Raw genomic sequence first — 20,166 nt, 5'->3', positions numbered from 1 at the left:
TCACAAAGCACATGAATGTGTTATATGAAAATATGTTGAATAAATAAATAAGCATGCCTCAGGTCTGCTAACTCCAAGTCTACTGCTTTCTCCTTTCACGATTCTGCTGTAGTCTTTGGTATGATCCAGTGTTGAGTTAAATATGAGTGCTGCCTACATCCCTAGCACTATGTCTGGAACAGCATGGTTTAGTCTACATAGAATTAGGAAATTTTCTAATTTTGAGGCAGCTGAGAGCCTCCTGCTCAGTAATCAGGAAGCTTCACTTGGAGGAGGTCTTTTATGATGGTATTAACAAACATTTGGTCATAAACTGAAAGGAAAGATGAGATCTGAGAATACAAGTGTTCCTTTAAATCTTTGTTGTCACCGAAGACAAAAGCTTAATGAAACATCTGTCCTATTAAAGAGCTAGTTTTTTTGGTGTTTTACAGTTGTAAAATTTAATCATAATTCAGTTTGCAAAAATCAAACCTTGTGCCAATCTCATTAACATTGAGCCAAGTTTCATAGTCATTAACATTTTCTCTCAGGAGGAAAAGATAGTTGTCTGCAGTTAGTTTTTGTTTAGTTCTTATGAAGGGCTTAAATACCTTATTAATCTTTCTTAACAACCTGGCAAAATAAGTAGAAATCATTAACCTTGGTAAAAGAACAGAGAGTTGGGGCCAAAATTCCTTGCTTAAATGTGTTGTCAGCTGACCATTATTGTAACCTTGAGGATTGAATTATACCTTTACATTGTCCTATAGAAAATAATTGAATAGGCCAGATGTGGTGGCTCACACCTATAATCCCAGCACTTTGGGAGGCCACGGCGGGTGGATCAAGATGTCAAGAGATCGAATCCATCCTGGCCAACATGGTGAAATCCTGTCTCTACTAAAAATACAAAAATTAGCTGGATGTGGTGGCACGCGCCTGTAGTCCCAGCTACTCAGGAGACTGAGGCAGAAGAATCGCCTGAACCCAGCAGGTGGAGGTTGTGGTGAGCGAAGATTGCGCCACTGCCCTCCAACCTGGTAACAGAGCAAAACTTTGTCTTAAAAAAAAAAAAGAAAAGAAAATAATTGAATAACATTTTATGTTGAGAAGGATGGCTTTTGCTAGGGCATTTTATGTTCTGTTTAGTAGATTTAAAACCAACTTATTTATTTATTTACTTATATTTTTCTTGTCTTGCAAATTATAAACCCACTGTGGAGAGGGGAATATATTTGGTTTCACTAGAATGTTTCCTTGGTGTTTGACTTCTATTGGGACATCACAAATGTTGACTAAAGGACTAAATTAGTTGTAAACACCACTGCACTCACACCAGCCAAAAGGACTAAATTATTTTTCACATATATTTTGTCAGTGAGTGTTCAAAGAGAAGAATGATTCCAGGTACGAAAATGAGAAATGTGTGAAAATCAGCATTTTACATGTATAACGAAAGTGACTTTTACCAAGGCACTCTGCCAATCTTCCTTCAAAATAATTAGCATGCAAATTGGAATTCATATTTCATGCCAAAAAATGGTTGTTGTATAGACGAGTATTAGTGCGTAGGTGGTGTTTATGTGGATGCGCAGATGTGTTCAGAAACTCTTGATCTATGTGGCACTCTGAACAACCCAGCCTGTATGCACAGATGAATTACATTTCATTTCCTCATTATCCTGTGCCACAATTGCAACTCGCATATTTAAACAGGTATACCAGTTTATCCAGAGAGAATTACAAATTTGAGAAAACAGTTTAATGAATTACTTCACATTTGCAATAAGTAGCTTTAATGAACTATCTAAACAAAAGATATAGGTTTTCTGGTTAGCCAAAACTTCCTTTTGTTAATCTTTCCCTTCCTCTGTTGATAGGAAGGAAAGACTTCATTCTTCATTGTCTCTCCAATTTTGATCTTCTGTCCAGTGATCTCAACTCTGGATGATTCCAAAACAGTGAACAAAAAACACGTAATTTCACTCTAGATTTAGGAGCTCTAGAATCCATTTGGCAGGTGGGGTGACATGGAAATCTCTATTGCACGAAAGAAAAGAAGTAATGCTTAGATCTAGGACCTGGACGGTTACCCAGACATTTGATAACATCAATGACAAAGAAATATGGATCCAATTTGAAATGCCTAGCCAGAAAGCTCCTTAATTAAGAGATACCAGCATGGTGCATGGCTATAGGCTTCCTATGGGATATGACATTTTAATTTTTTTGCCTTGTTACCTGAGGATCTTTTCAGATTCAGACCTGGCAACACTTTCCTAGCTCTGTTTCCTGTTACCCTCTTTTTTATCCTGTAACACCTGCTAACAATGTAAGAAGTTGTCAGGACACATTTGGATTTCAAGTGTCTAGAAAGTTACATCTATTCAACCAATGAATAAGATTATATAAAATTAAATATTTTAAATCTTTTTCTCCTGAGTCTTATATTTCCTTCTCACTACCTTCATCTTCAGTCCTTAAATTTCCATTTTAAGCTGTGGCCACTCCATGGAGAATATCTTCTCCAGTGTGCAAATTTTTTCCAAGACTAGATCTTTTTTCTTCTACTTGTCCTTCTGATTGCCACTTTTTTTTTCTGTCTGTCTCTAAGCTCCTGTCTAAAATCTTAGAGCATATATTCCCTGTAGAGTTCAATAGCCCTGGGTTTCAACCCAGACTCTGACATTTATTGGTTTGTGACTTGAACAGTTTCTGTTCTCTCTGAATCACATTTTAATAGGATCTACTTCTTGAGATTGTCATCAGAACAGAAATAGAAAGTCAGTGCTGGTGGTCTATTTCCAGGCTAGGGGTATGCTGAAATAATTCAAAGCTAAAGACATCTATACCTAATAATCAGAGAAACTTGTGAAAGGCTTCCAACCCATTTTCATTAGAAAACTCATATTCAAGGAAAAGCAAGAGTCCTGGTCCAGTGTGCTCAACCAGTTCCAGTTGATTTCCAATTATTTAACAATTAGACCACAGGTATAAACTTATCTCTCTCTTGAATGGCCAGCTTCAGTCGTCCAGAAAACCTTACCTGACTGTCTACTACCTTTCTCCAGTTTGAACTTCAATGGATGCTGATCCATTGTGACCCCCTGCGGCCCAGGAGAGAAACTTGCCATGAGCTGCCAGCCAGAATAACGGTGAGTCCCCTGACTACCTGCAAAGGCCACGTCTACCCAGCTCAACCCTCTGCACCTCACCACTTTCCCATCTTGCCACCTCTCCAGCACCCCTCCTCCCCACTCTCTTTCCCTAAGAGAGCCTGTGCTTTGCTGTACTGACTAGAGAAATATTAGGGAAGCACAGGTCATACTTTCGACCTGGTGAATAGAAACCACCTGCAGCCTGGCAGGTAGAAACCACCTGCGGGTGTGTGGTTCTCCCTTTGGCGGCTTACGGACCCTCCTCCCTCACTCTCAAACATATCCAAGACCACTTGAGGTCTACTGGCCAACACTGGCATAGGCCACCCGGGAAGGCTCCGAGGACAGCCAGAAGCTGCACTGGGGTGGATGGGATGGAGGCAGAGCTGCGTGTTCAGGCCTTGCCTGTGCGGCGGCAGGGAAGGGGTTAAGGGCGACTGTTGTCATTCTATCCGTCCTCCCCTGCCCCCTAGCTCTCCTCCAATCCCAGGACCCTCTTCGGGGCCATTCATAAACAGGGGGAACGTGCGCCTCCCGGGCCTGGACACCTAGGCAACCGCTACTCCCGGGGGTGCTTTTTCTGCAGAGACGAAGTGCCACCTATGCTAGTGGCGGGTCTGGAAGCCTAGAGGGGAAGCAGGCTGCAGAGCCGGGCCAAGGGATTAGCCGAGGGCGGCGGGCATGGCCAGGACTGCGCGGGACCGCGGGGCCCTGGGGCTGCTGCTGTCAGGGCTCTGCTTGTGCGCGGCTCAAGTAAGTTGCGAGCGAGTTTGAGGGGTGCTTTTCTCACTTTCTCCCCATCTTTTCTTCTCCAGCCCAGCCAGACCACCGACGAGGTAAGCTGGGGACAGGAAGTGTTTGCATTTTTCAAGCGCACACGAGGACAGGTAGGGGCGCAGCGGTCGGGGGAGCTATGAGGAAGGCGCGGAGCATCCTCAGGGCTCTTAGACCCGCGCTTCCTCCAGCCTTGAGCACCTGCTGGAGTCCTATCGAAGTCCAGAGCCCTAGATGACCCCTGGTCTAGGAAGGGGGCTCCTCCCCCACCTGGATCCTCCCCTCTGCAGGTTCTGGCGCTGAAGGTAATAGGTGACCCGAGACCGAGGTTTAATTCTTAGCCTGTTATTGCTTCTTACTTCCCCCACCTCACCGCCCCCACCCACCCCGCCCCACCTCCTGGTCACTGTCAAGAGCAGGCCTTGCTGGAAAAGGCGGGAATCCAGGCAGGCTCCCTCTCCCGCTCCTCCAGCCCATGGTAGCTGCGCTAAACCCCGAGTCCTGCTAGCGGTGCAGGCGGCTCCAGCATGGAACCGGGTGGCCCTGGCTCCCATCAGCATTTCAGCAGTTTCCAAAAGCCTGCAGCGCCTCCCGCCTCCTGCGCGAGGGAGGACCCGGCGGGGGCGCATAAGCCCAGCTGAGGTTTGAGGTTTCACTTACAAAGACTCCATTGTAACCTGTTTGGTCATTGGAGTTTAGAAAAACAAAGTTTTCCTTGATGAAAGAGTCTTTCTTCTTTTTCTTTTTTTAATTCAGAAGGGTAAAAAAAAAAAAAAAAAAAAAAGCCGCACATTCCCTAAGCAACACGTTTATGCTATTTCAGACGTCAGTATACCTTCTAGCACCATCGAAACGTAGCTGTTTGCAAGCGATAAAAGGGGTCACGTCCTAGAGTCAGTCTGAAATTTGGTGTAATTTTGAAGCGAGATGCAAAGACCTAATTCAAGGAACTGACGGGGTGTCACTGCAGGTAAAACTGAAATGAGACCAGGCACTGGTGTCAAGGCTGCCTGCCCTAATCCTCCCAAATCTTTTCCTCAAGCATACCCCCCACCTCCCCATTCTACTGGACAAAGATCCTGGTGTGGAGTCTCTATTCTTGGCTGCTCCATTCTGGCCAAAACACTGACCTGCAATGACTGATAAATCGAGGTATCGAATGAGCCCCATTTTCATTTTTGAATCCTTTTGAGGATAAAAAGGCGTTAGACCCTCCCTTTTCCACAACTCCTCCTGGGTTTCATGCACTCTGCAGAGGTGAGATCCAGTGAAGCCTCCCCCAACCTTGAGGGCGTCAATCCTGCTCTAGCTCCACAGTTTAGCTCATTAGAGTATGGCAGAGACCAAAGCTGCGCTTGCTTGGAGGTCTGAGACATTTTTGTGTTGGGTTTCAAAAACCCGGCCTCCTCTGGAAGGTGTCTTTTACCCGACGGAGGCGGGGGCTTCAGGGCACCGCGCTCAGTTGCTCCCTGTTGCCCGATGTGCTCCACTAACCTATGTCTGCTATTTTTGCCAGAGAGGTCCCCCGGGCGAGCAGGGTCCTCCAGGGCCTCCGGGCCCCCCTGGAGTTCCGGGCATAGACGGCATCGACGTAAGTTTCTATCTCCAGGCCACCTCTGTTCCCTGGTCCTGCCCTTTCCTATTCTTTTCCCAGGGCTCCTGTGGGTTTTTAGAGAGGACCAGGGTCTCCCTTCCTGCCACCCCACTTAAAGGCAGGATCGGACATGGGCGACAGTTGGGGGTTGAATCCTCGGAGCCCGGGGATTTTTGGAGGGAGAGGTGTCCCTGTTGGTCATGAACCTCCACGTTTGACCCTTACACCATCCCCATCCGTGTAGTGAGCTCTCCTGGGATTGTCCCAGTGGGGTCCCCAGCCTATCCCGCTCATAGACAGCTCTCTCTTTTTCTCTTACCCCTCCAGGGTGACCGAGGTCCTAAGGGTCCCCCGGGTCCCCCGGTAAGTTGATTGGAGCAAATGGCGCTCCACTTCCTTCCTTTAGACGTGTTTTGCAGCCTCCTGTGTCTGAAGGGTCTCAACTTTGCACCTTTTTTCTCTCCTGCCCCCGCACCCCTCTCCCCCTGCTCAGGGTCCTGCAGGTGAACCGGGAAAGCCAGGAGCTCCAGGCAAGCCTGGCACACCTGGCGCTGATGTGAGTAGGCGAGTGCTGGGAGGGCGCCCAGCCTGGGATGTGTGGTGGGTATGCATAAGTGTGTGTGTGTGTGTGTGTGTGTGTGTGTGTGTGTGAGAGAGAGAGAGAGAGAGAGAGAGAGCGAGAGAAAGAGAGAGAGAATGCGGTGTGGCTCTAAACTTGGCCTCCTGCTAGCGCCTGACTGATGGAGGAGCTGGCAGCTTTTGCAAAAGCACTTGTGAAGGTGAGGATACCTCTCTCTAGGAGGCGTTGGCATTTCCTCATCTTAGAAAACAGCAGTGGATACCGGCTTCCTGTCTCTAACCGTGACCTCACAGTGCACATTGTGAACTCTCAGCCCCACTGCGGGCAGAGCTGTACCATGGCAGTAGATTGTACTGGCGTCGGCTTACCTGCTGTGAGTCCACTGGCAGGCTCCTGGAAGCTAGCCTTCGCCCTTGCTCTTTCATTGGCACTCCCTGCATTAATTTAGGAAAAGAGCCTGCAGGTAGGCAAAGGGCCAGAGCACCCCTCAATCCCAAGGAATGTGAAAGAGAAAGATGCACTTGAAGTGAGTGGGGATGTGCGGGGGGATGGGGCGGGCAAGAAAACACGTATCATCAGATAAGAAACTAAAAAAAAAAAAACAACTAGTTTTGAATTTCTAAATTCAAAACTAGCTTTTCGTCTTTCCATGGAGTTTTCCTGGCTGGCATTACTGGCAGAAATGAGCTGGCTAGGATTGCATGGAACTAGCAAGCTTTCTCCAGTTTACCCACATCTCCATCAAATGCTGAGTTATACGGTAAACCTAACACTAAATAATACTTCTTCACAGTCAAATGACTTCAGGATTCTCAGCCTCTTTCCATGCATTCTAACGATGTGTAATGAGGACCCACTACAGACCAGTCCTTGACTTTGTCCCTGGAATACAAAGTGAAGTAAGAAATGGCGTCTGTTCTTAGAGAGCACCATGGTGCATCACTCAAGTTATTCTCCAAGTTACCACTTTATGTGTTTTCCAAAAACTAAGGACTTTTCCAAATGAAAGAAAGCACCTGAAAACCTATAATTATGATTTCCAAGAATTTTTGACTACAGTTTAAGACAGATCCTTCATTTTGAAAGAAAAATAAATAATCGGATTTTTACTGTTATTAAGGTGTGCTTTCTTTGTCAGGATTCCCATAATGAAGGTGTCTGTTTATACTGTGTCTATACTATTTAGTGTTTTTTGTGTGTGTGTGTGTGTGTGTTTTTTTTTTTTTTTTTTTTTTTTTTTGAGACGAAGTTTTGCTCTTGTCGCCCAAGCTGGAGTGCAATGGCGCGATCTCGACTCACTGCAACCTCTGCCTCCCGGGTTCAAGCGATTCTCCTGCCTTAGCCTCCAGTCTCCTGAGTAGCTGGGATTACAGGTGCCCTCCACCATGCCCAGCTAATTTTTGTATTTTTAGTAGAGACAGGGTTTCACCACGTAGTATTTTAGGAAATGGATCTTGGTTTACATTTCAAAGCCCCTAGTTTGAACTTTCTGTGTATGCAAATTAGCAGTACAGGAGGCACCCAAGGACTAATATTTGGATAGTAAAACCTAAATCTCAAAAGAGTGTTTGTATAATGTAATATGAACTGAAATAATATAACTTGTTGGCAGTCAAACTCTTTAGAACATTGATAATTACTTGAAATTGTCATACCGTAATAAAAAGAGTCTGATAAGTGCAAGGCTACTGAACAAGCTGGTAGCCTAATATAGCTTGAATTTATTTCTATATTCCTTTGAAATTTCAATCAGCCTTTAGTCTTGGATGAAAAGAAAATTACTGACTAAATTAAAAATATTATTTTGGTAAATAAAATATTTATTTTGTATTTCAAAAATTTATTTTGGTAATTGAAGTGTAAACGGGTCATCTGAATGCTTGTCTTGCTATTAAGCTGCAATATAATGTCAGACAGAAAGTTAGACTTATCTGTCCCCCAATTCAGTCATGGTTTTGTAGCTTGCTCAACAAATTCTTCTCTTTACCTTATACCATGGTGTCATAAAGACAATCCTTGGTTTTGCTTATAAAGTAATTTCCTCACTCTAACAGAAATTTTGGATGAACAAATGAAAGTGCTGTGAAATTTTTAGAAGTGCAACATAGAAAACAATTTCAAGTAACTTTTTCTTTGTCTGTATTTGCAGACCCACAGTGCAGCATAAACTAGATTTCAAATATTAAAAGACATAAAAGAATAAGCTGTCTTAAATTATTGAACTTTGACCTCAGGGAGAAAATGATGAGCCCATTTAGTCTGCTGAGACAGGAGAGGAAAGCAAAAGAGAAAGAGAGGAAAAGGGAGGAAAAAGGAAATCCATGTATGTGCCAGTATTTTAGTCATTTTCTAGATCTCAGGGAAAAATTAACTTACTATTTGCATTTACATAGAACTTTTTCCTCAAGCACTGCCACAAATATTTCTCTTAACCCACAATAACCTGGAAAGTAGATTGGTCTAATATTACTTTCCATAGATAAGGAAACTGAATAATTATGAAAACAAGTGGCTTCCTCAGAGAACTAGAGTTATTTAGTAGCTAAGATAGCAAAATAGTCCAGATGTCTTGATTTTTAGACTCCTCAGGCAATTCTGCCTCATGCAAATAGATGAGAGAGAATAGCAAGAATAGAGAGAAAAAGTGATAGTGAATTTTTAGTACCTAAGTCACCAATCAAGAAGAATGATATGGATAATAACAGCCATTTGTAATTGATATTTTATAATTATTTATAAATATTAGCATGTTTTATATTCCCTGACTTTTGAATTGAAGCCACATGAGACATCTGGAAGTGAAAAGTTTTCTTATTCCACTCTTTGACTCATTTGACATTAAAAAAAATATTTTATTCTAAATTGAGAATGGACATCTTTGAGAGTAATGAAACTCAGTAATTTGATCAGAATTTGCTATTTGTTTTTCCTTGGCCATAGGGGAGCTAAGTAAGTAGGAGACCTTCAACAGTCCTTTCTTGGTAAATGAACCTGAGTGTGCTGGTAGGACTTTAAACCTCGAATCATTTCGTCTTCTGCTCTTTGGGTCATTACAAGGCTTATTTTTTGATAATGTTAAAAAATGGTTAATTGGATGATGGTTGAAAGGATCAGAAAGGAACCCTATTCAGTGTTCATTATCCTATGTTGAATGGATTTTTGGCAGAAAATGTAAATGAGTCATAGCAGTCATGCTTGTAGAAGTATGCCTTGAGTCCTACCAGCTGAGCTGTCAGAATGCTGGAAGGAAATCTCCATTGAGGACTGGTATTCTCTGCCAAACAGTAACATGAAGTTCAGAACACAGTCAGCTTCAATATTATCATATATAGAAGTTTGTCTGTATGAACATTCATATGAAGGCACTTTTTTCCGCTACTGGTAATGTTTTCTTCTTTTATTTCTTTGAAATAAGAATTAGGAGGTTTTATTGCAAACTGGATTTTGAAAATTATGTATGTGTTATGTGTATGGTCTGTGTATTTCAACTCAAATCTGCCCTTTTTTCAGGTTAAGTTGATTTTTTTTTGGGGGGGGGGTTATGGACAGATAAAATTAGATAAGACAGAACTTGGTTCTAACCTTAGGACAACTGTGCTGTTGTAAGCAATTATATTAATAGAGATTTTATTGATTGATTGATTGAGATGGAGTCTCGCTCTGTTGCCCAGGCTGGAGTGCAGTGGCGCGATCTTGGCTCACTGCAACTTCCGCCTCCCGGATTCACGCCATTCTCCTGCCTCACCCTCCCAAGTAGCTGGGACTACAGGTGCCAGCCACCACGCCCGGCTAATTTTTTTTGTTCGTATTTTTAGTAGAGACGGGATTTCCCCGTGTTAGCCAGGACGGTCTCCATCTCCTGACCTCATTTGGCCTCCCAAAGTGCAGGGATTACAGGCATGAGCCACCACGCCCGGCCAAATAGAGATATTTTTATATGTACTATTTGTTGTGACATGCTCAGAGAGACCTTTAAGAACAGTATTTTATTCTTTCTTATACCATCTATTTGAGATAAGCAGAAGAGGAATTAGAATAAAGTATAAGAATTATAGCTAAACCATGATAATTTTTACAGGCAGAGGTTACAGGTCTTTTGTATTCTCTGAATGTATGCAACTATTATCTGTGGCAAATACTTTATAACTAGAATTGTGAGTTATTAAGAAATTATTCTGAAAGATCAGTGTAGGTGCAAATATTCAGTCATTGAAGAAATGTGATGAGGACAAGAAATACAGTGCTGTGGTTAATACCTAGATTTTGGTTTGTTTGTTTGTAGGACCTTTTCTCTATGAGGAACAGCATCTAGAACACTGTGCAGTTAGGGACCTTGCCCATGATTCCACAGCTGCCAAGTGGTAGGATCAGGATTTGAGCTGAATACAAAGATGATGTGGAGGAACAAGTGTAATATCCTTCCACTTGGAAGGCCTCCTTAAACTTATTGTATGCAGTAATCATGTCGTGAGTGGTTAGACGCCAGGGCAACATGTTAGAACTGTAATGGACGTGTGATTCTTGTCCTCATGGAGCTTATGGTTTTCTGCATAGTTATTTCATAACATGTGTCACTGTAACATCTGACACCAGAATCCATTTTCAACTTAGTTCAGAGAACTTTCCAGTGATTGACATAGTTTAGCATGTCTTATGGAGGATGTTTTTAATATGAAATAACCTGAAGACAGCTTCCAGGTTATCCCACTATTTACTTGGTTCTGCTTTATAGTAACTGTCCTCCAATCTTGTCAGTTATTCCAGTCACAGGTTGAAGAGTGTTAGTTGATTGTGTGTATGAAAGTTGACCAGAATTAGTCTTTGGAGGGTTTAATGCAGTAACTGAGAGTCAGAGGTTCAATTCGTTAAATATGCCCAGAGGTTTATAAAATTTACATGCCATATGTGCGTCCAGAGAGTGCTCCTGGATGTATGGTTTGTTTGTGAAATGCCAAAGCAAACATTTCATTACCATAGGTGCTTAGCAATTAATAACGTTGAGGTTTGTTCCCAAATTACAGTGTTGTAATTAGACTAGGGCTATTGAAAATCAAAGGCAGTCTGTCAGAAGTTCTTTTGTGTGTGTTTAATATTTTTCTTCTTTGGTAAATTTCCAGTAATTAACATTTTCAACTCATTTTTTTCTACTTGCTTTGATTCACTCTGTGACATTGTTAGGAAAATTAATTAATGTAGAGAAATGTAAAAATGGTAGCCAGTGAACTAGTTTTCTATATGAATTATGTGAAGAAATTTTATGGATGTTTATTCGGACCATGACAGACTAACTATGAATTTTGGTCATCCATTTTTAAGTACGACTTTCATATTTTTCAAGAGATCCCTCTCTCAATTAATATTGTTTGGGTCTTCTTCAAAATCTTGATAATAGAAAGGGTTTATAAGATACTTATATAGGCATGTATGTATATGTACACACATATATATCATGTTTATCTTTAGGAAGGTATAATTTCAAGATTACATTGTAAATGACAGCATCCAAAAGTGTCAAAGAGCAAAGAAAAAAATTAAAAGTAGAAATGTATCTTTACCAAATGTGGAAATTCTTGTATACACGTGATATTATCATTCTTTAATACATGTTTTATGTTGAGGATGATGATAAAGTAAGTACTAGTAGGGAAAATGAGAATATTTAGAATATGTGTTTAATAACTGCTTTAGTATTAAATATGATAATTATAAATGTGATTTATAATAATAGGCTTAAATTTTACATACCGAGTGGCATACATGAACGTATATACTTAATTATAGCTATTTTTACTAAGAAAAATAATGTAGAAACATGTATGCTTTCAAATGTTTCTACTTTAAGAATTAATATTCTTTGATAAGCAATTGTCATTGCTAGAAGATGGCTAGGGGCCTGTTAGTGGCTATAAGGCAATAATGAAATTGTTTCTGTTTAATTCCTATTGAGGAAATATTTTATTGACTTCCAAGACATTGTCATAATGTAGACACAGATTTTTGTCCTGTAGAGAGATACATAGTATTTTTGTTTCATAAATGAAGTAAAGGAGGTAGATAAACCTGAGTAAATAACAGAACCAAGACCTACCAGTCTTAGCTGTTACAGCATTGTAATTGCTATGTTGCATTTTTTTTTTCAAAGCAGAGACAAAAAACACTAAATTATTGAACCCTGTGATAAACAATGCAATTAGCAAGAAGTTAGGAATATGATACAACTTATCAATAAGAAATAACCACAACACGTAGACCTTGTGTTAATCTTTACTTTTGAGTAAGACTATAGTAAGGTTATTTTGTTATAAATATTTGCATCATACATATGTAACCATCCTGTAGATGATTAATAAATAAAATGAAAGTTTTCTACTTAGTGGTTTGCCTAAGGATGTTATGATAATTCTAACATCATTGTCTTGCTCTGTTAGGGATTAACAGGACCTGATGGATCCCCTGGCTCCGTTGGGCCAAAGGGACAAAAGGTAAGTTAGCCATCTGGTATTAATTGCTAGTACGAAAATGCGGAAGTATATTTTTATTGTAGTGTTTGCAAGCCAACTAACATTAAGTGATGAAGCATCTAAAATGCACTTGTTCAACTAAAATTGCGTTTAAAAACACTATGATGTGGAATACTATGCAGCCATAAAAAGGAATAAGATCATGTCCTTTGCAGGGACATGGATGGAGCTAGAAGCCATTATTTTCAGCAAACTAATGCAGAACAGAAAACCAAATACCGCATGTTCTCACTTATAAGGGGGAACTGAATAAAAAGAACACGTGGACACATGGAGGGGAACAACACACACAGGGACCTGTCAGAAAATAGAGGGTGGGTGGAGGGAGAGCATCAGGAAGACTAGCCAATGGATGCTAGGCTTAATACCTGGGCGATGGGGTTGATCTGTGCAGCAAACCACCATGGTACCTGTTTACCTATGTAACAAACCTGCATATCCTGTACATGTACCCCTGAACATAAAAGTTGGAAATTAAAAAAAAATAAAAACACCATAATGGGGTGTTTTAATGCTTTCAATATTTATGCAGTTTTCATGATTACATATTCATGTTATGAAAGGTCAGTACAATGAAACTATTTTTATTTTTAGGGAGAACCTGGTGTGCCTGGATCTCGTGGATTTCCAGTAAGTAAAAGTAAAGCTACAGAATTGAAAATGTCTTATCTTTAGGTAAAATTCTGCCATTGTGAAATCTTTAGGTGTAGTTTTCTGCATAATATACATGACAAATAAGTTGATGACATCTGGTATGGTAAGCATTCCTACTGTGAGTGGAAAAATTTTAGAGAAGTTTGAATGTACAGTAGAAAATATCTATTCTATTTGTAGGTGGTATTTTCCAGTAGACAATTCCCTCTTTACCTGCAATGATAGAAAACACTTCTTGCATAACAAGAGCAAATCTAAGTATTCAATGTTTAGACCATGGTATCACACCACATTCTTCACAGCTGGTTTTATCTCTAAGGAAATATCAACTAAACAGATATTATCACTTGCCTGATTCTTTGACTAGTCTTTTTCTACATTTGCACAGTGTGGCAGGTTTGTGTTATTTGTACATATAAGAGGACTAGGTTCTTAGGCTGCTTTTCCTATCTACTGTGCTCTTTGTTCCACTTTTACTCTTGTCATTAATCTGTATTTTTTCTTCTGTTTTCCTATTTGTGCTATTTTCTTTACCATATTTCAGCATGTCATCTTTTCTGTTATAAGCCTATTTTCAGAAGTGAACAGCTTGTTGGCCTTTCGCCCATATTTTTCAACTCAGCTCTTAATCTCAACATCTTACAGAGATGCCTTTTTTGTTTAGTGAAATTTGTTGAACATCTAGGTTTCTGATAATGAAATAACTTATTGATGACTTGGGTGTTTTCAAGCATAACACTTATTTCCTGAATTGGCCTATGTATTAAAGTGTTCAAACTGGAGTCATTTTTCCAGCAATGCCTTTTAAAATCCCACCGATTATTAAAACATACTGGCCATGTGAAGTTCTTGCTTGTTTTGCCTGCCCAACTAATTAGAAATAATAATATCATTATCAGTGCATTGATTCCATGGGATGCTTGGTATACGCATATTTTAGAAAAGCAAGTCTGGAATGAAAAGCTAACATGAATATCATATCACAGACAGCTGTGAATAAAAGCTATTCTAGCCAAAGTAGGAGAGAAAAGAATAATGAGAAATCCCAAGGGGAAAAAATTGAACTTGGAAATTAAAGAGAGAGAATGGAGATCTAGGCGGCTGATATTCAGTTTTAATTTCAACAAGCATATTATTAGATTTTGTTATATGCTAGGCCCTGTGCTAGGAGTTGGGGCTAGGAAGATGAATAAGATGTGGTTCAGTCCTTGGTTGTATAAAGTTTGGTGTTGCTAAAGAGATATAAATGTGAATAATAAAATAGAATGACTAGCTTAAAAATCAGATATAACACATTAAATTAGCGTCCCATTGTAGGTTACTTCAGGAGTGACACCATTTTATTTTCGATATCTACTGGATTTAGTGTCTGAAAATATAGCCTAACCTTTCGAAAGGGAGGTGTGTTTCTGACCCTTTTTTGTCCCTGCCTCTCTGTGCTGAAAGTTTGTTTGGGGAACTTCTAAACATAATTTCTTGTAGATTGTAGAACTAGAATGCTTTTAATGTAGGTTTCCTATAAAACGCTACGAATGAATAAAATCTGTAAACTCTCCCGTTGTGATGCACCTCTTTGTGAGTTACGGTAAGTTCTCCTGAGGGCAGGCATGGAAGGCTTCTTTACTTTGATTTCCTTAAAAAAATATTTGGAAAAATCCCAGTTAGCGTAGACATCAAAGGAATGTTTGAGGAGCTGAAATAAGCTTCTGCTTCCTTTAAAGCAGAGCCGTGTTTGCTTTTCTTTATTCAGTACTTTCTTTAGAATGAGCATCATTTTTAGTAATAGAGTTTATGGTTTATTTTAGCTGAGTTATGTCTACATTCATATTTATACTAAGTATAAACATCATGCTGTAAACATTTTTATTGTACTCTTTTAGGGCCGTGGTATTCCTGGACCCCCTGTAAGTATCACTTCATCATTTATTTTTACTATAAAAAAGCAGCCTAAGTCTATAAAAATGTCCTATTTCTCAAATCCCCACCTTATTCTCCTACTAACAGTCTACTCAGTGGTGTTTATAGTGTTCTACCTACAAGATCTTGGGTGGTTACTAAGGATAACACTCTTATTCTGCTAAACAAAACGCTTATTAATTTAGGAAATTTCTGCTTTGTCTTAAATAATTGAAGTTTGGTCAAATGAGTGATTGTGTCACTGGAAACCAAAGCTAATACAGAAATGTAATTCTATTATTTATCATATTTGATATCATGTATGATAGATTGTAAAAATATTCATAAATGACCATTTGCTTTGATTTGTTGCCTTCAGGGTCCTCCTGGGACAGCAGGACTCCCTGGAGAGCTTGGCCGTGTGGGACCTGTTGTGAGTACCACAGTGCACTTTGATAGACCTTTGCTGATTTAATAGAAGATGTTACCTGGGAAAGCAAATTACCCTAACTGTACATTTCCACTTGCGAACCAAAACATGGCAGATTAATTTCATTCCAGTTTATAATATTGGTGTGGACCAGGAATAATAATATTTTTTGCAGAGTGATTTTAATTTTTTCCTAAATTTTTCGGCTAAACTCTTCTTCCCAACTTCCAGATTGTCAAGTAAGAGAGTGTCGTCCTCATTTTACAGACTCTCAGCCAGGACTGGAGTCTAGAGGCTTTTGTATTAGGCTCTCTGCATGAAATAAAAGTGAATAGCCTAAAATTATTACCATGTATATTTATGTTAGGATCATTAAGTTATAATTCAGCCAACAAAATTTAACTTTTAACATTAAAGAGCTGGACTTCATAAAAAATGTCTCATATAAAATGCTTCATATTGATATTAAGTAAACATTTCAAAAACGTTGACATAGTGATGTTATGTGAAGGTGGGTAATTGTAAACTCACTGTGGGAAGGGGCCATGTATCATATACCTTGTTTGTTCCTCTACATGTGCTCACTGTTTGCAAATTTATTTAGTGAAGAAATGAATGAATATGAAATGATTGTAAAGTTAAAATAATTGTGAGGTACTTCCGACTTTTTATGGCAGAACATCAAGAAGGAAAATGTGCCAAGAGTAAACATTGGATGTTAAGAGTAATTGGAACCCATTTTCATCTGAACGGTTTACTTCGATGTAGCTTTCTTTGATTTTTTGACCCATTGCAAGAGGTGCAGTGATGGACCAAGTGATAGATTGTGGGTGAACAGCACTAGCAAGAGTCAGGCACTGCAGCGATTAACTTCCATTTCGCAGCTTCAGACTGAGTGCAAGCCTTCTTTTGCACTGGTTAGCAGGATGGCACTAGCCGTATAGGTTGCTCTGGGTCCTCTGTAAATCAACTAGAAAAATAAGTAGTGTTTCCAATTTGTTTTCAGAGTAGATAAAATGTTCGTCCTATAGAGAAGAATTGGCTTTGCTTTTTCCCCTAGCCTCTCTCTGACTTGTTTTATTACCTCGGTGAGACTGGAATGCCTTTATTATTCTCATTTTGTAGTACTAATTGGATTATGGGCCACCCATCGATTTTGGTGGCAGGTCTACGCATGGCTGAGCTCGGTGGGGGTTTCCAGTAATACCATTCTCTCATGCCTCACTGTTTTTATGTACTGTGTTTTGACACATGTATAACCACTATGTCACAATTTTCAAATAACTTAGGGTGACCCTGGGAGAAGAGGACGACCTGGCCCCCCTGGCCCCCCAGGACCCAGTGTAAGTTATTTGCAACTTGAATTTCTCTTCGTGTCTGAGAGTCAGGGTTGGAAAAAAAATCTAAGAACCCAAAATGGAAGTTCCTATTAATTGAGTCGTTGCCCCAAATTTCCAAAATGGCTATCAAATTTTTCCTGCACTCAGGGCATGGTTCTTTTTAGGGCAAGAAGTAGAGGAATCACAATAATTTAAAAGGTGGTTTTTACAGGGCATATCTTACTCATTACTTTTGGAGTCTTTGGCAGTTGTGACGTCTCAAATGCTCAAAACTTAGATACATAAAGGAAGCATTTTCAAATGAACTAGTTTTTAAAAAGGTTTTCATAGTAAGAAAAATATAAAGAATAGGAGTTTAAATAGAAGATAATTCATATTTTTATTTGTAATTCAGAGTTCCCCACATTTTCTATTTTGCCTCTTATTTCATTTCCCTTCAATGCCTTCCCAGAAATAATCTACTGCAATTCATGACTCTCCAAAGAGAACATGCCCATGAGTCAGGATTTTAGAATATTAGCAAATTATCTGCTCCTATTTGTTTCTTGTATTTTATTAAACAAATATATTTTATATTCTTGCCTGATGAGCTTTGTATTATTAGTATGTTTGAATTCATTATTTAATTGTATTCTGAACCTTAATATTTTATTTACTTTAGGGAACAATTGGCTTTCATGATGGAGATCCATTGGTAAGATGCTTTCCTTTGAACAAAATATAGTTTTAATTCAAAGGCCATATAGTCTGCAGATGAGTTTTCTTTAAAAGATCTCCCTGGAATATACTATGTGTCCGTGTTTTCCTTTCACTCAGATGGCAGAGCGGTCTGTAACACTAGTGGACTACTGGCTTGCATCTATTCAGACTAATAATTTTTCATTATAGATGTATCTTTGTTCTTCTATAATCTTTTTACTTTATGACTAAGACATGCTTTTCACTAGAGCATCCAGGTTTTAAAGAGATAGAATTCAAATAACTTCCTCTAGGATCTGTTTTGCTCATAGAGTAACAGTCCAATGATGGTGGTAATGTGCACTACATGCAATGTTGGCCTCTTTGATGGGAGACGTGAACCTCAGGATGTGGCTAGTCTAGTGGAATGGGAAGGGGAAATGAATCCTGTCATGGTACAATAGGTTATCTGTAAACATATTTTCTTTAATAAATTAGATTTGAAATAAATATTGCAAAATATTAACATTTATTAAATCTGGATGATAGATTCATGGGGGAGGGTATTATATTCTTTACACTTTTCTGTTAGTTAGAAATATTTCTGGCTTTAAATGTGAAATAATAATAATAAGAAGGAAAGGGGTGTTAAAATTATTTAACGAATATTATTGCAATGGAGTTCTGTAACTGGAATCCCTTAAAAAAAGACTTTGTCACAAAGCGGGAGTCCTAGTTTATGCACTCTACCTGTCTTTCTTTCTCTTTGTTCTCTCTCTCCCTGGCAGTGTCCCAATGCCTGTCCACCAGGTCGCTCAGGATATCCAGGCCTACCAGGCATGAGGGTAAGAGAAAAACTTCCAGTATTTTAAGAGTATTATCCACAGATAAAATGGAGCCTTTACTTTAAGCATTAACCTTCCTGGTGCAGTGACCTCACTTGGATGGATCAGGCAAGTAGTGCTTATTCAATCCTAGCAATTCCAGCTGCTCTTGACATGTATTCCTACCAAGACATGGATGTTTAGTCATAGGATGGCTTTCTAGTTCAGGGAGAAATACCAATAAAATGCATTGGACTGAGAGACTTTAGAACACCAAATTAAGATTCAGACGTTTGCTTCCTGGCTGAGTGTAGTGGCTCATGCCTGTAATCCTAGAACTTTGGGAGGCCAAGGTGGGAGGATTGCTTAAACCCGGGAGTTTGAGACCAGCCGGGACAACAGCGGGAGACTCCTATCTCTACAGAAAATAAAAAATTAGCTAGGCATGGTGGCGTGCACTTGTGGTCCTGGCTACTCAGGAGGCTGAGGTGGGAGGATCACTTGAGCTGGAGAAGTCAAGGTTGCAATGAGCTGTGATTGTGCCACTGCACTCCAGCCTGGGTGGTGGAATGAGACCTTGTCTCAAAAAAAAAAAAAAAAAAAAGTGCTTCCTATTAAGGGAGATAGTGAGTGGTGGGGCAGTTGGAGGGGACTGTGTACATAATGTATTTGAAAACTTTTAGTTAAAAAAAATTTGAAAAACTGCCCAAAATAGTCAGGAAAAGAGACTTTCCAAAAGTATTTTTCTCTGTCTGCCATCATAATTACTTGAAAATTTTCCATACAAACAAATACATACCACATTCTGGGGATAAATGGCTTTCTCTCTCTCTAGTCTCTGAGTCTAAAGTGATTTTGAGACATTCCAGACCAATGGAGCTCTGCTGTGAACTGAAAGGCCCCAAGGCACTGATTTTCCATTAGGGTTTTTCTAAGGGTAGTTTTGGTGGGTTCCCTCAACTGCAGAAGATTCAGGCCTGGACAGGTGTCCTATTTTGCAAAAAGACTTCTTTGAGGGGTGAAAGTTCCGACAGTTTTCATTTTGGGATGCTTGTCTCACAGTTTTGTCTCCTGTTACTACCCAAAGCACACACATGCTTAGGACAGGTGGCCTGACAAGAAAAGACAGGGATCTTCTTTTCATGCAATGCAGCTTTCACCCACTGCCCTTTATTGCTTTCCCTTTGCACTTAAACATTGTACACAGTAGGCTGGGCGCGGTGGCTCACGCCTGTAATCCCAGCACTTTAGGAGGCTGAGGCGGGTGGATCACCTGAGGTTGGGAGTTCAAGGCCAGCCTGACCAACATGGAGAAACCCTGTCTCTACTAAAAATACAAAATTAGCCAGGCATAGGGGCACACACCTGTAATCCAACTACTGGGGGGGCTGAGGCAGGAGAATTGCTTGAACCCAGGAGGAGAGGTTGCGGTGAGCAGAGGTCATGCCATTGCACTCCAGCCTGGGCAACAAGAGCGAAGCTCCATATCAAACAAACAAACAAACAAACAAACAAACAAACAAACAAAAAGTACACAGAAAGAGACAGAAGGTTGTGCATCAGAGAAAGTCCACTTATACCAGCCCTTCCTCCACCACCAGGAAGGGGGTGGGAATGGAGGAGGCCGAAAGGTTTTCAGAGCAGCCTTCAGAGGGCAGGGGATAGCCAGCTGAGCTTGGTCAAGGCTGTCACTTCTGAAAGGTTAAGTTCCCAGAACTAGAGAAGACTTAATGCT

General features: G+C 40.1%; 1 protein-coding gene across 2 annotated transcripts in view; it reads left to right on the top strand.

Annotated features, from left to right (window-relative positions):
• COL9A1 (collagen type IX alpha 1 chain) overlaps window positions 1–20,166 on the top strand; it is a 99,762-nt gene that overhangs the window by 24,978 nt on the left and 54,618 nt on the right. The window contains exons 7-18 of one of the 2 annotated variants that reach the window (XM_003897790.5): window positions 3,054–3,137; window positions 3,956–3,976; window positions 5,431–5,505; window positions 5,836–5,871; window positions 6,002–6,064; window positions 12,517–12,570; window positions 13,204–13,239; window positions 15,144–15,167; window positions 15,539–15,592; window positions 16,879–16,932; window positions 17,591–17,623; window positions 18,396–18,452. In XM_003897790.5, the coding sequence (XP_003897839.2) occupies window positions 3,054–3,137; window positions 3,956–3,976; window positions 5,431–5,505; window positions 5,836–5,871; window positions 6,002–6,064; window positions 12,517–12,570; window positions 13,204–13,239; window positions 15,144–15,167; window positions 15,539–15,592; window positions 16,879–16,932; window positions 17,591–17,623; window positions 18,396–18,452 (591 nt within the window). Of the gene's footprint in view, window positions 1–3,053; window positions 3,138–3,641; window positions 3,894–3,955; window positions 3,977–5,430; window positions 5,506–5,835; window positions 5,872–6,001; window positions 6,065–12,516; window positions 12,571–13,203; window positions 13,240–15,143; window positions 15,168–15,538; window positions 15,593–16,878; window positions 16,933–17,590; window positions 17,624–18,395; window positions 18,453–20,166 lie in introns of those variants that run through there. The other variant, XM_003897791.4, reaches the window with a different exon arrangement.

This window comes from Papio anubis, chromosome 6 (assembly GCF_008728515.1).
Source record: "Papio anubis isolate 15944 chromosome 6, Panubis1.0, whole genome shotgun sequence".
Classification (NCBI taxonomy): domain Eukaryota; kingdom Metazoa; phylum Chordata; class Mammalia; order Primates; family Cercopithecidae; genus Papio; species Papio anubis.
Note: the sequence above shows the minus strand (reverse complement) of the source record. Positions and strands in the feature narration are given on the sequence as shown.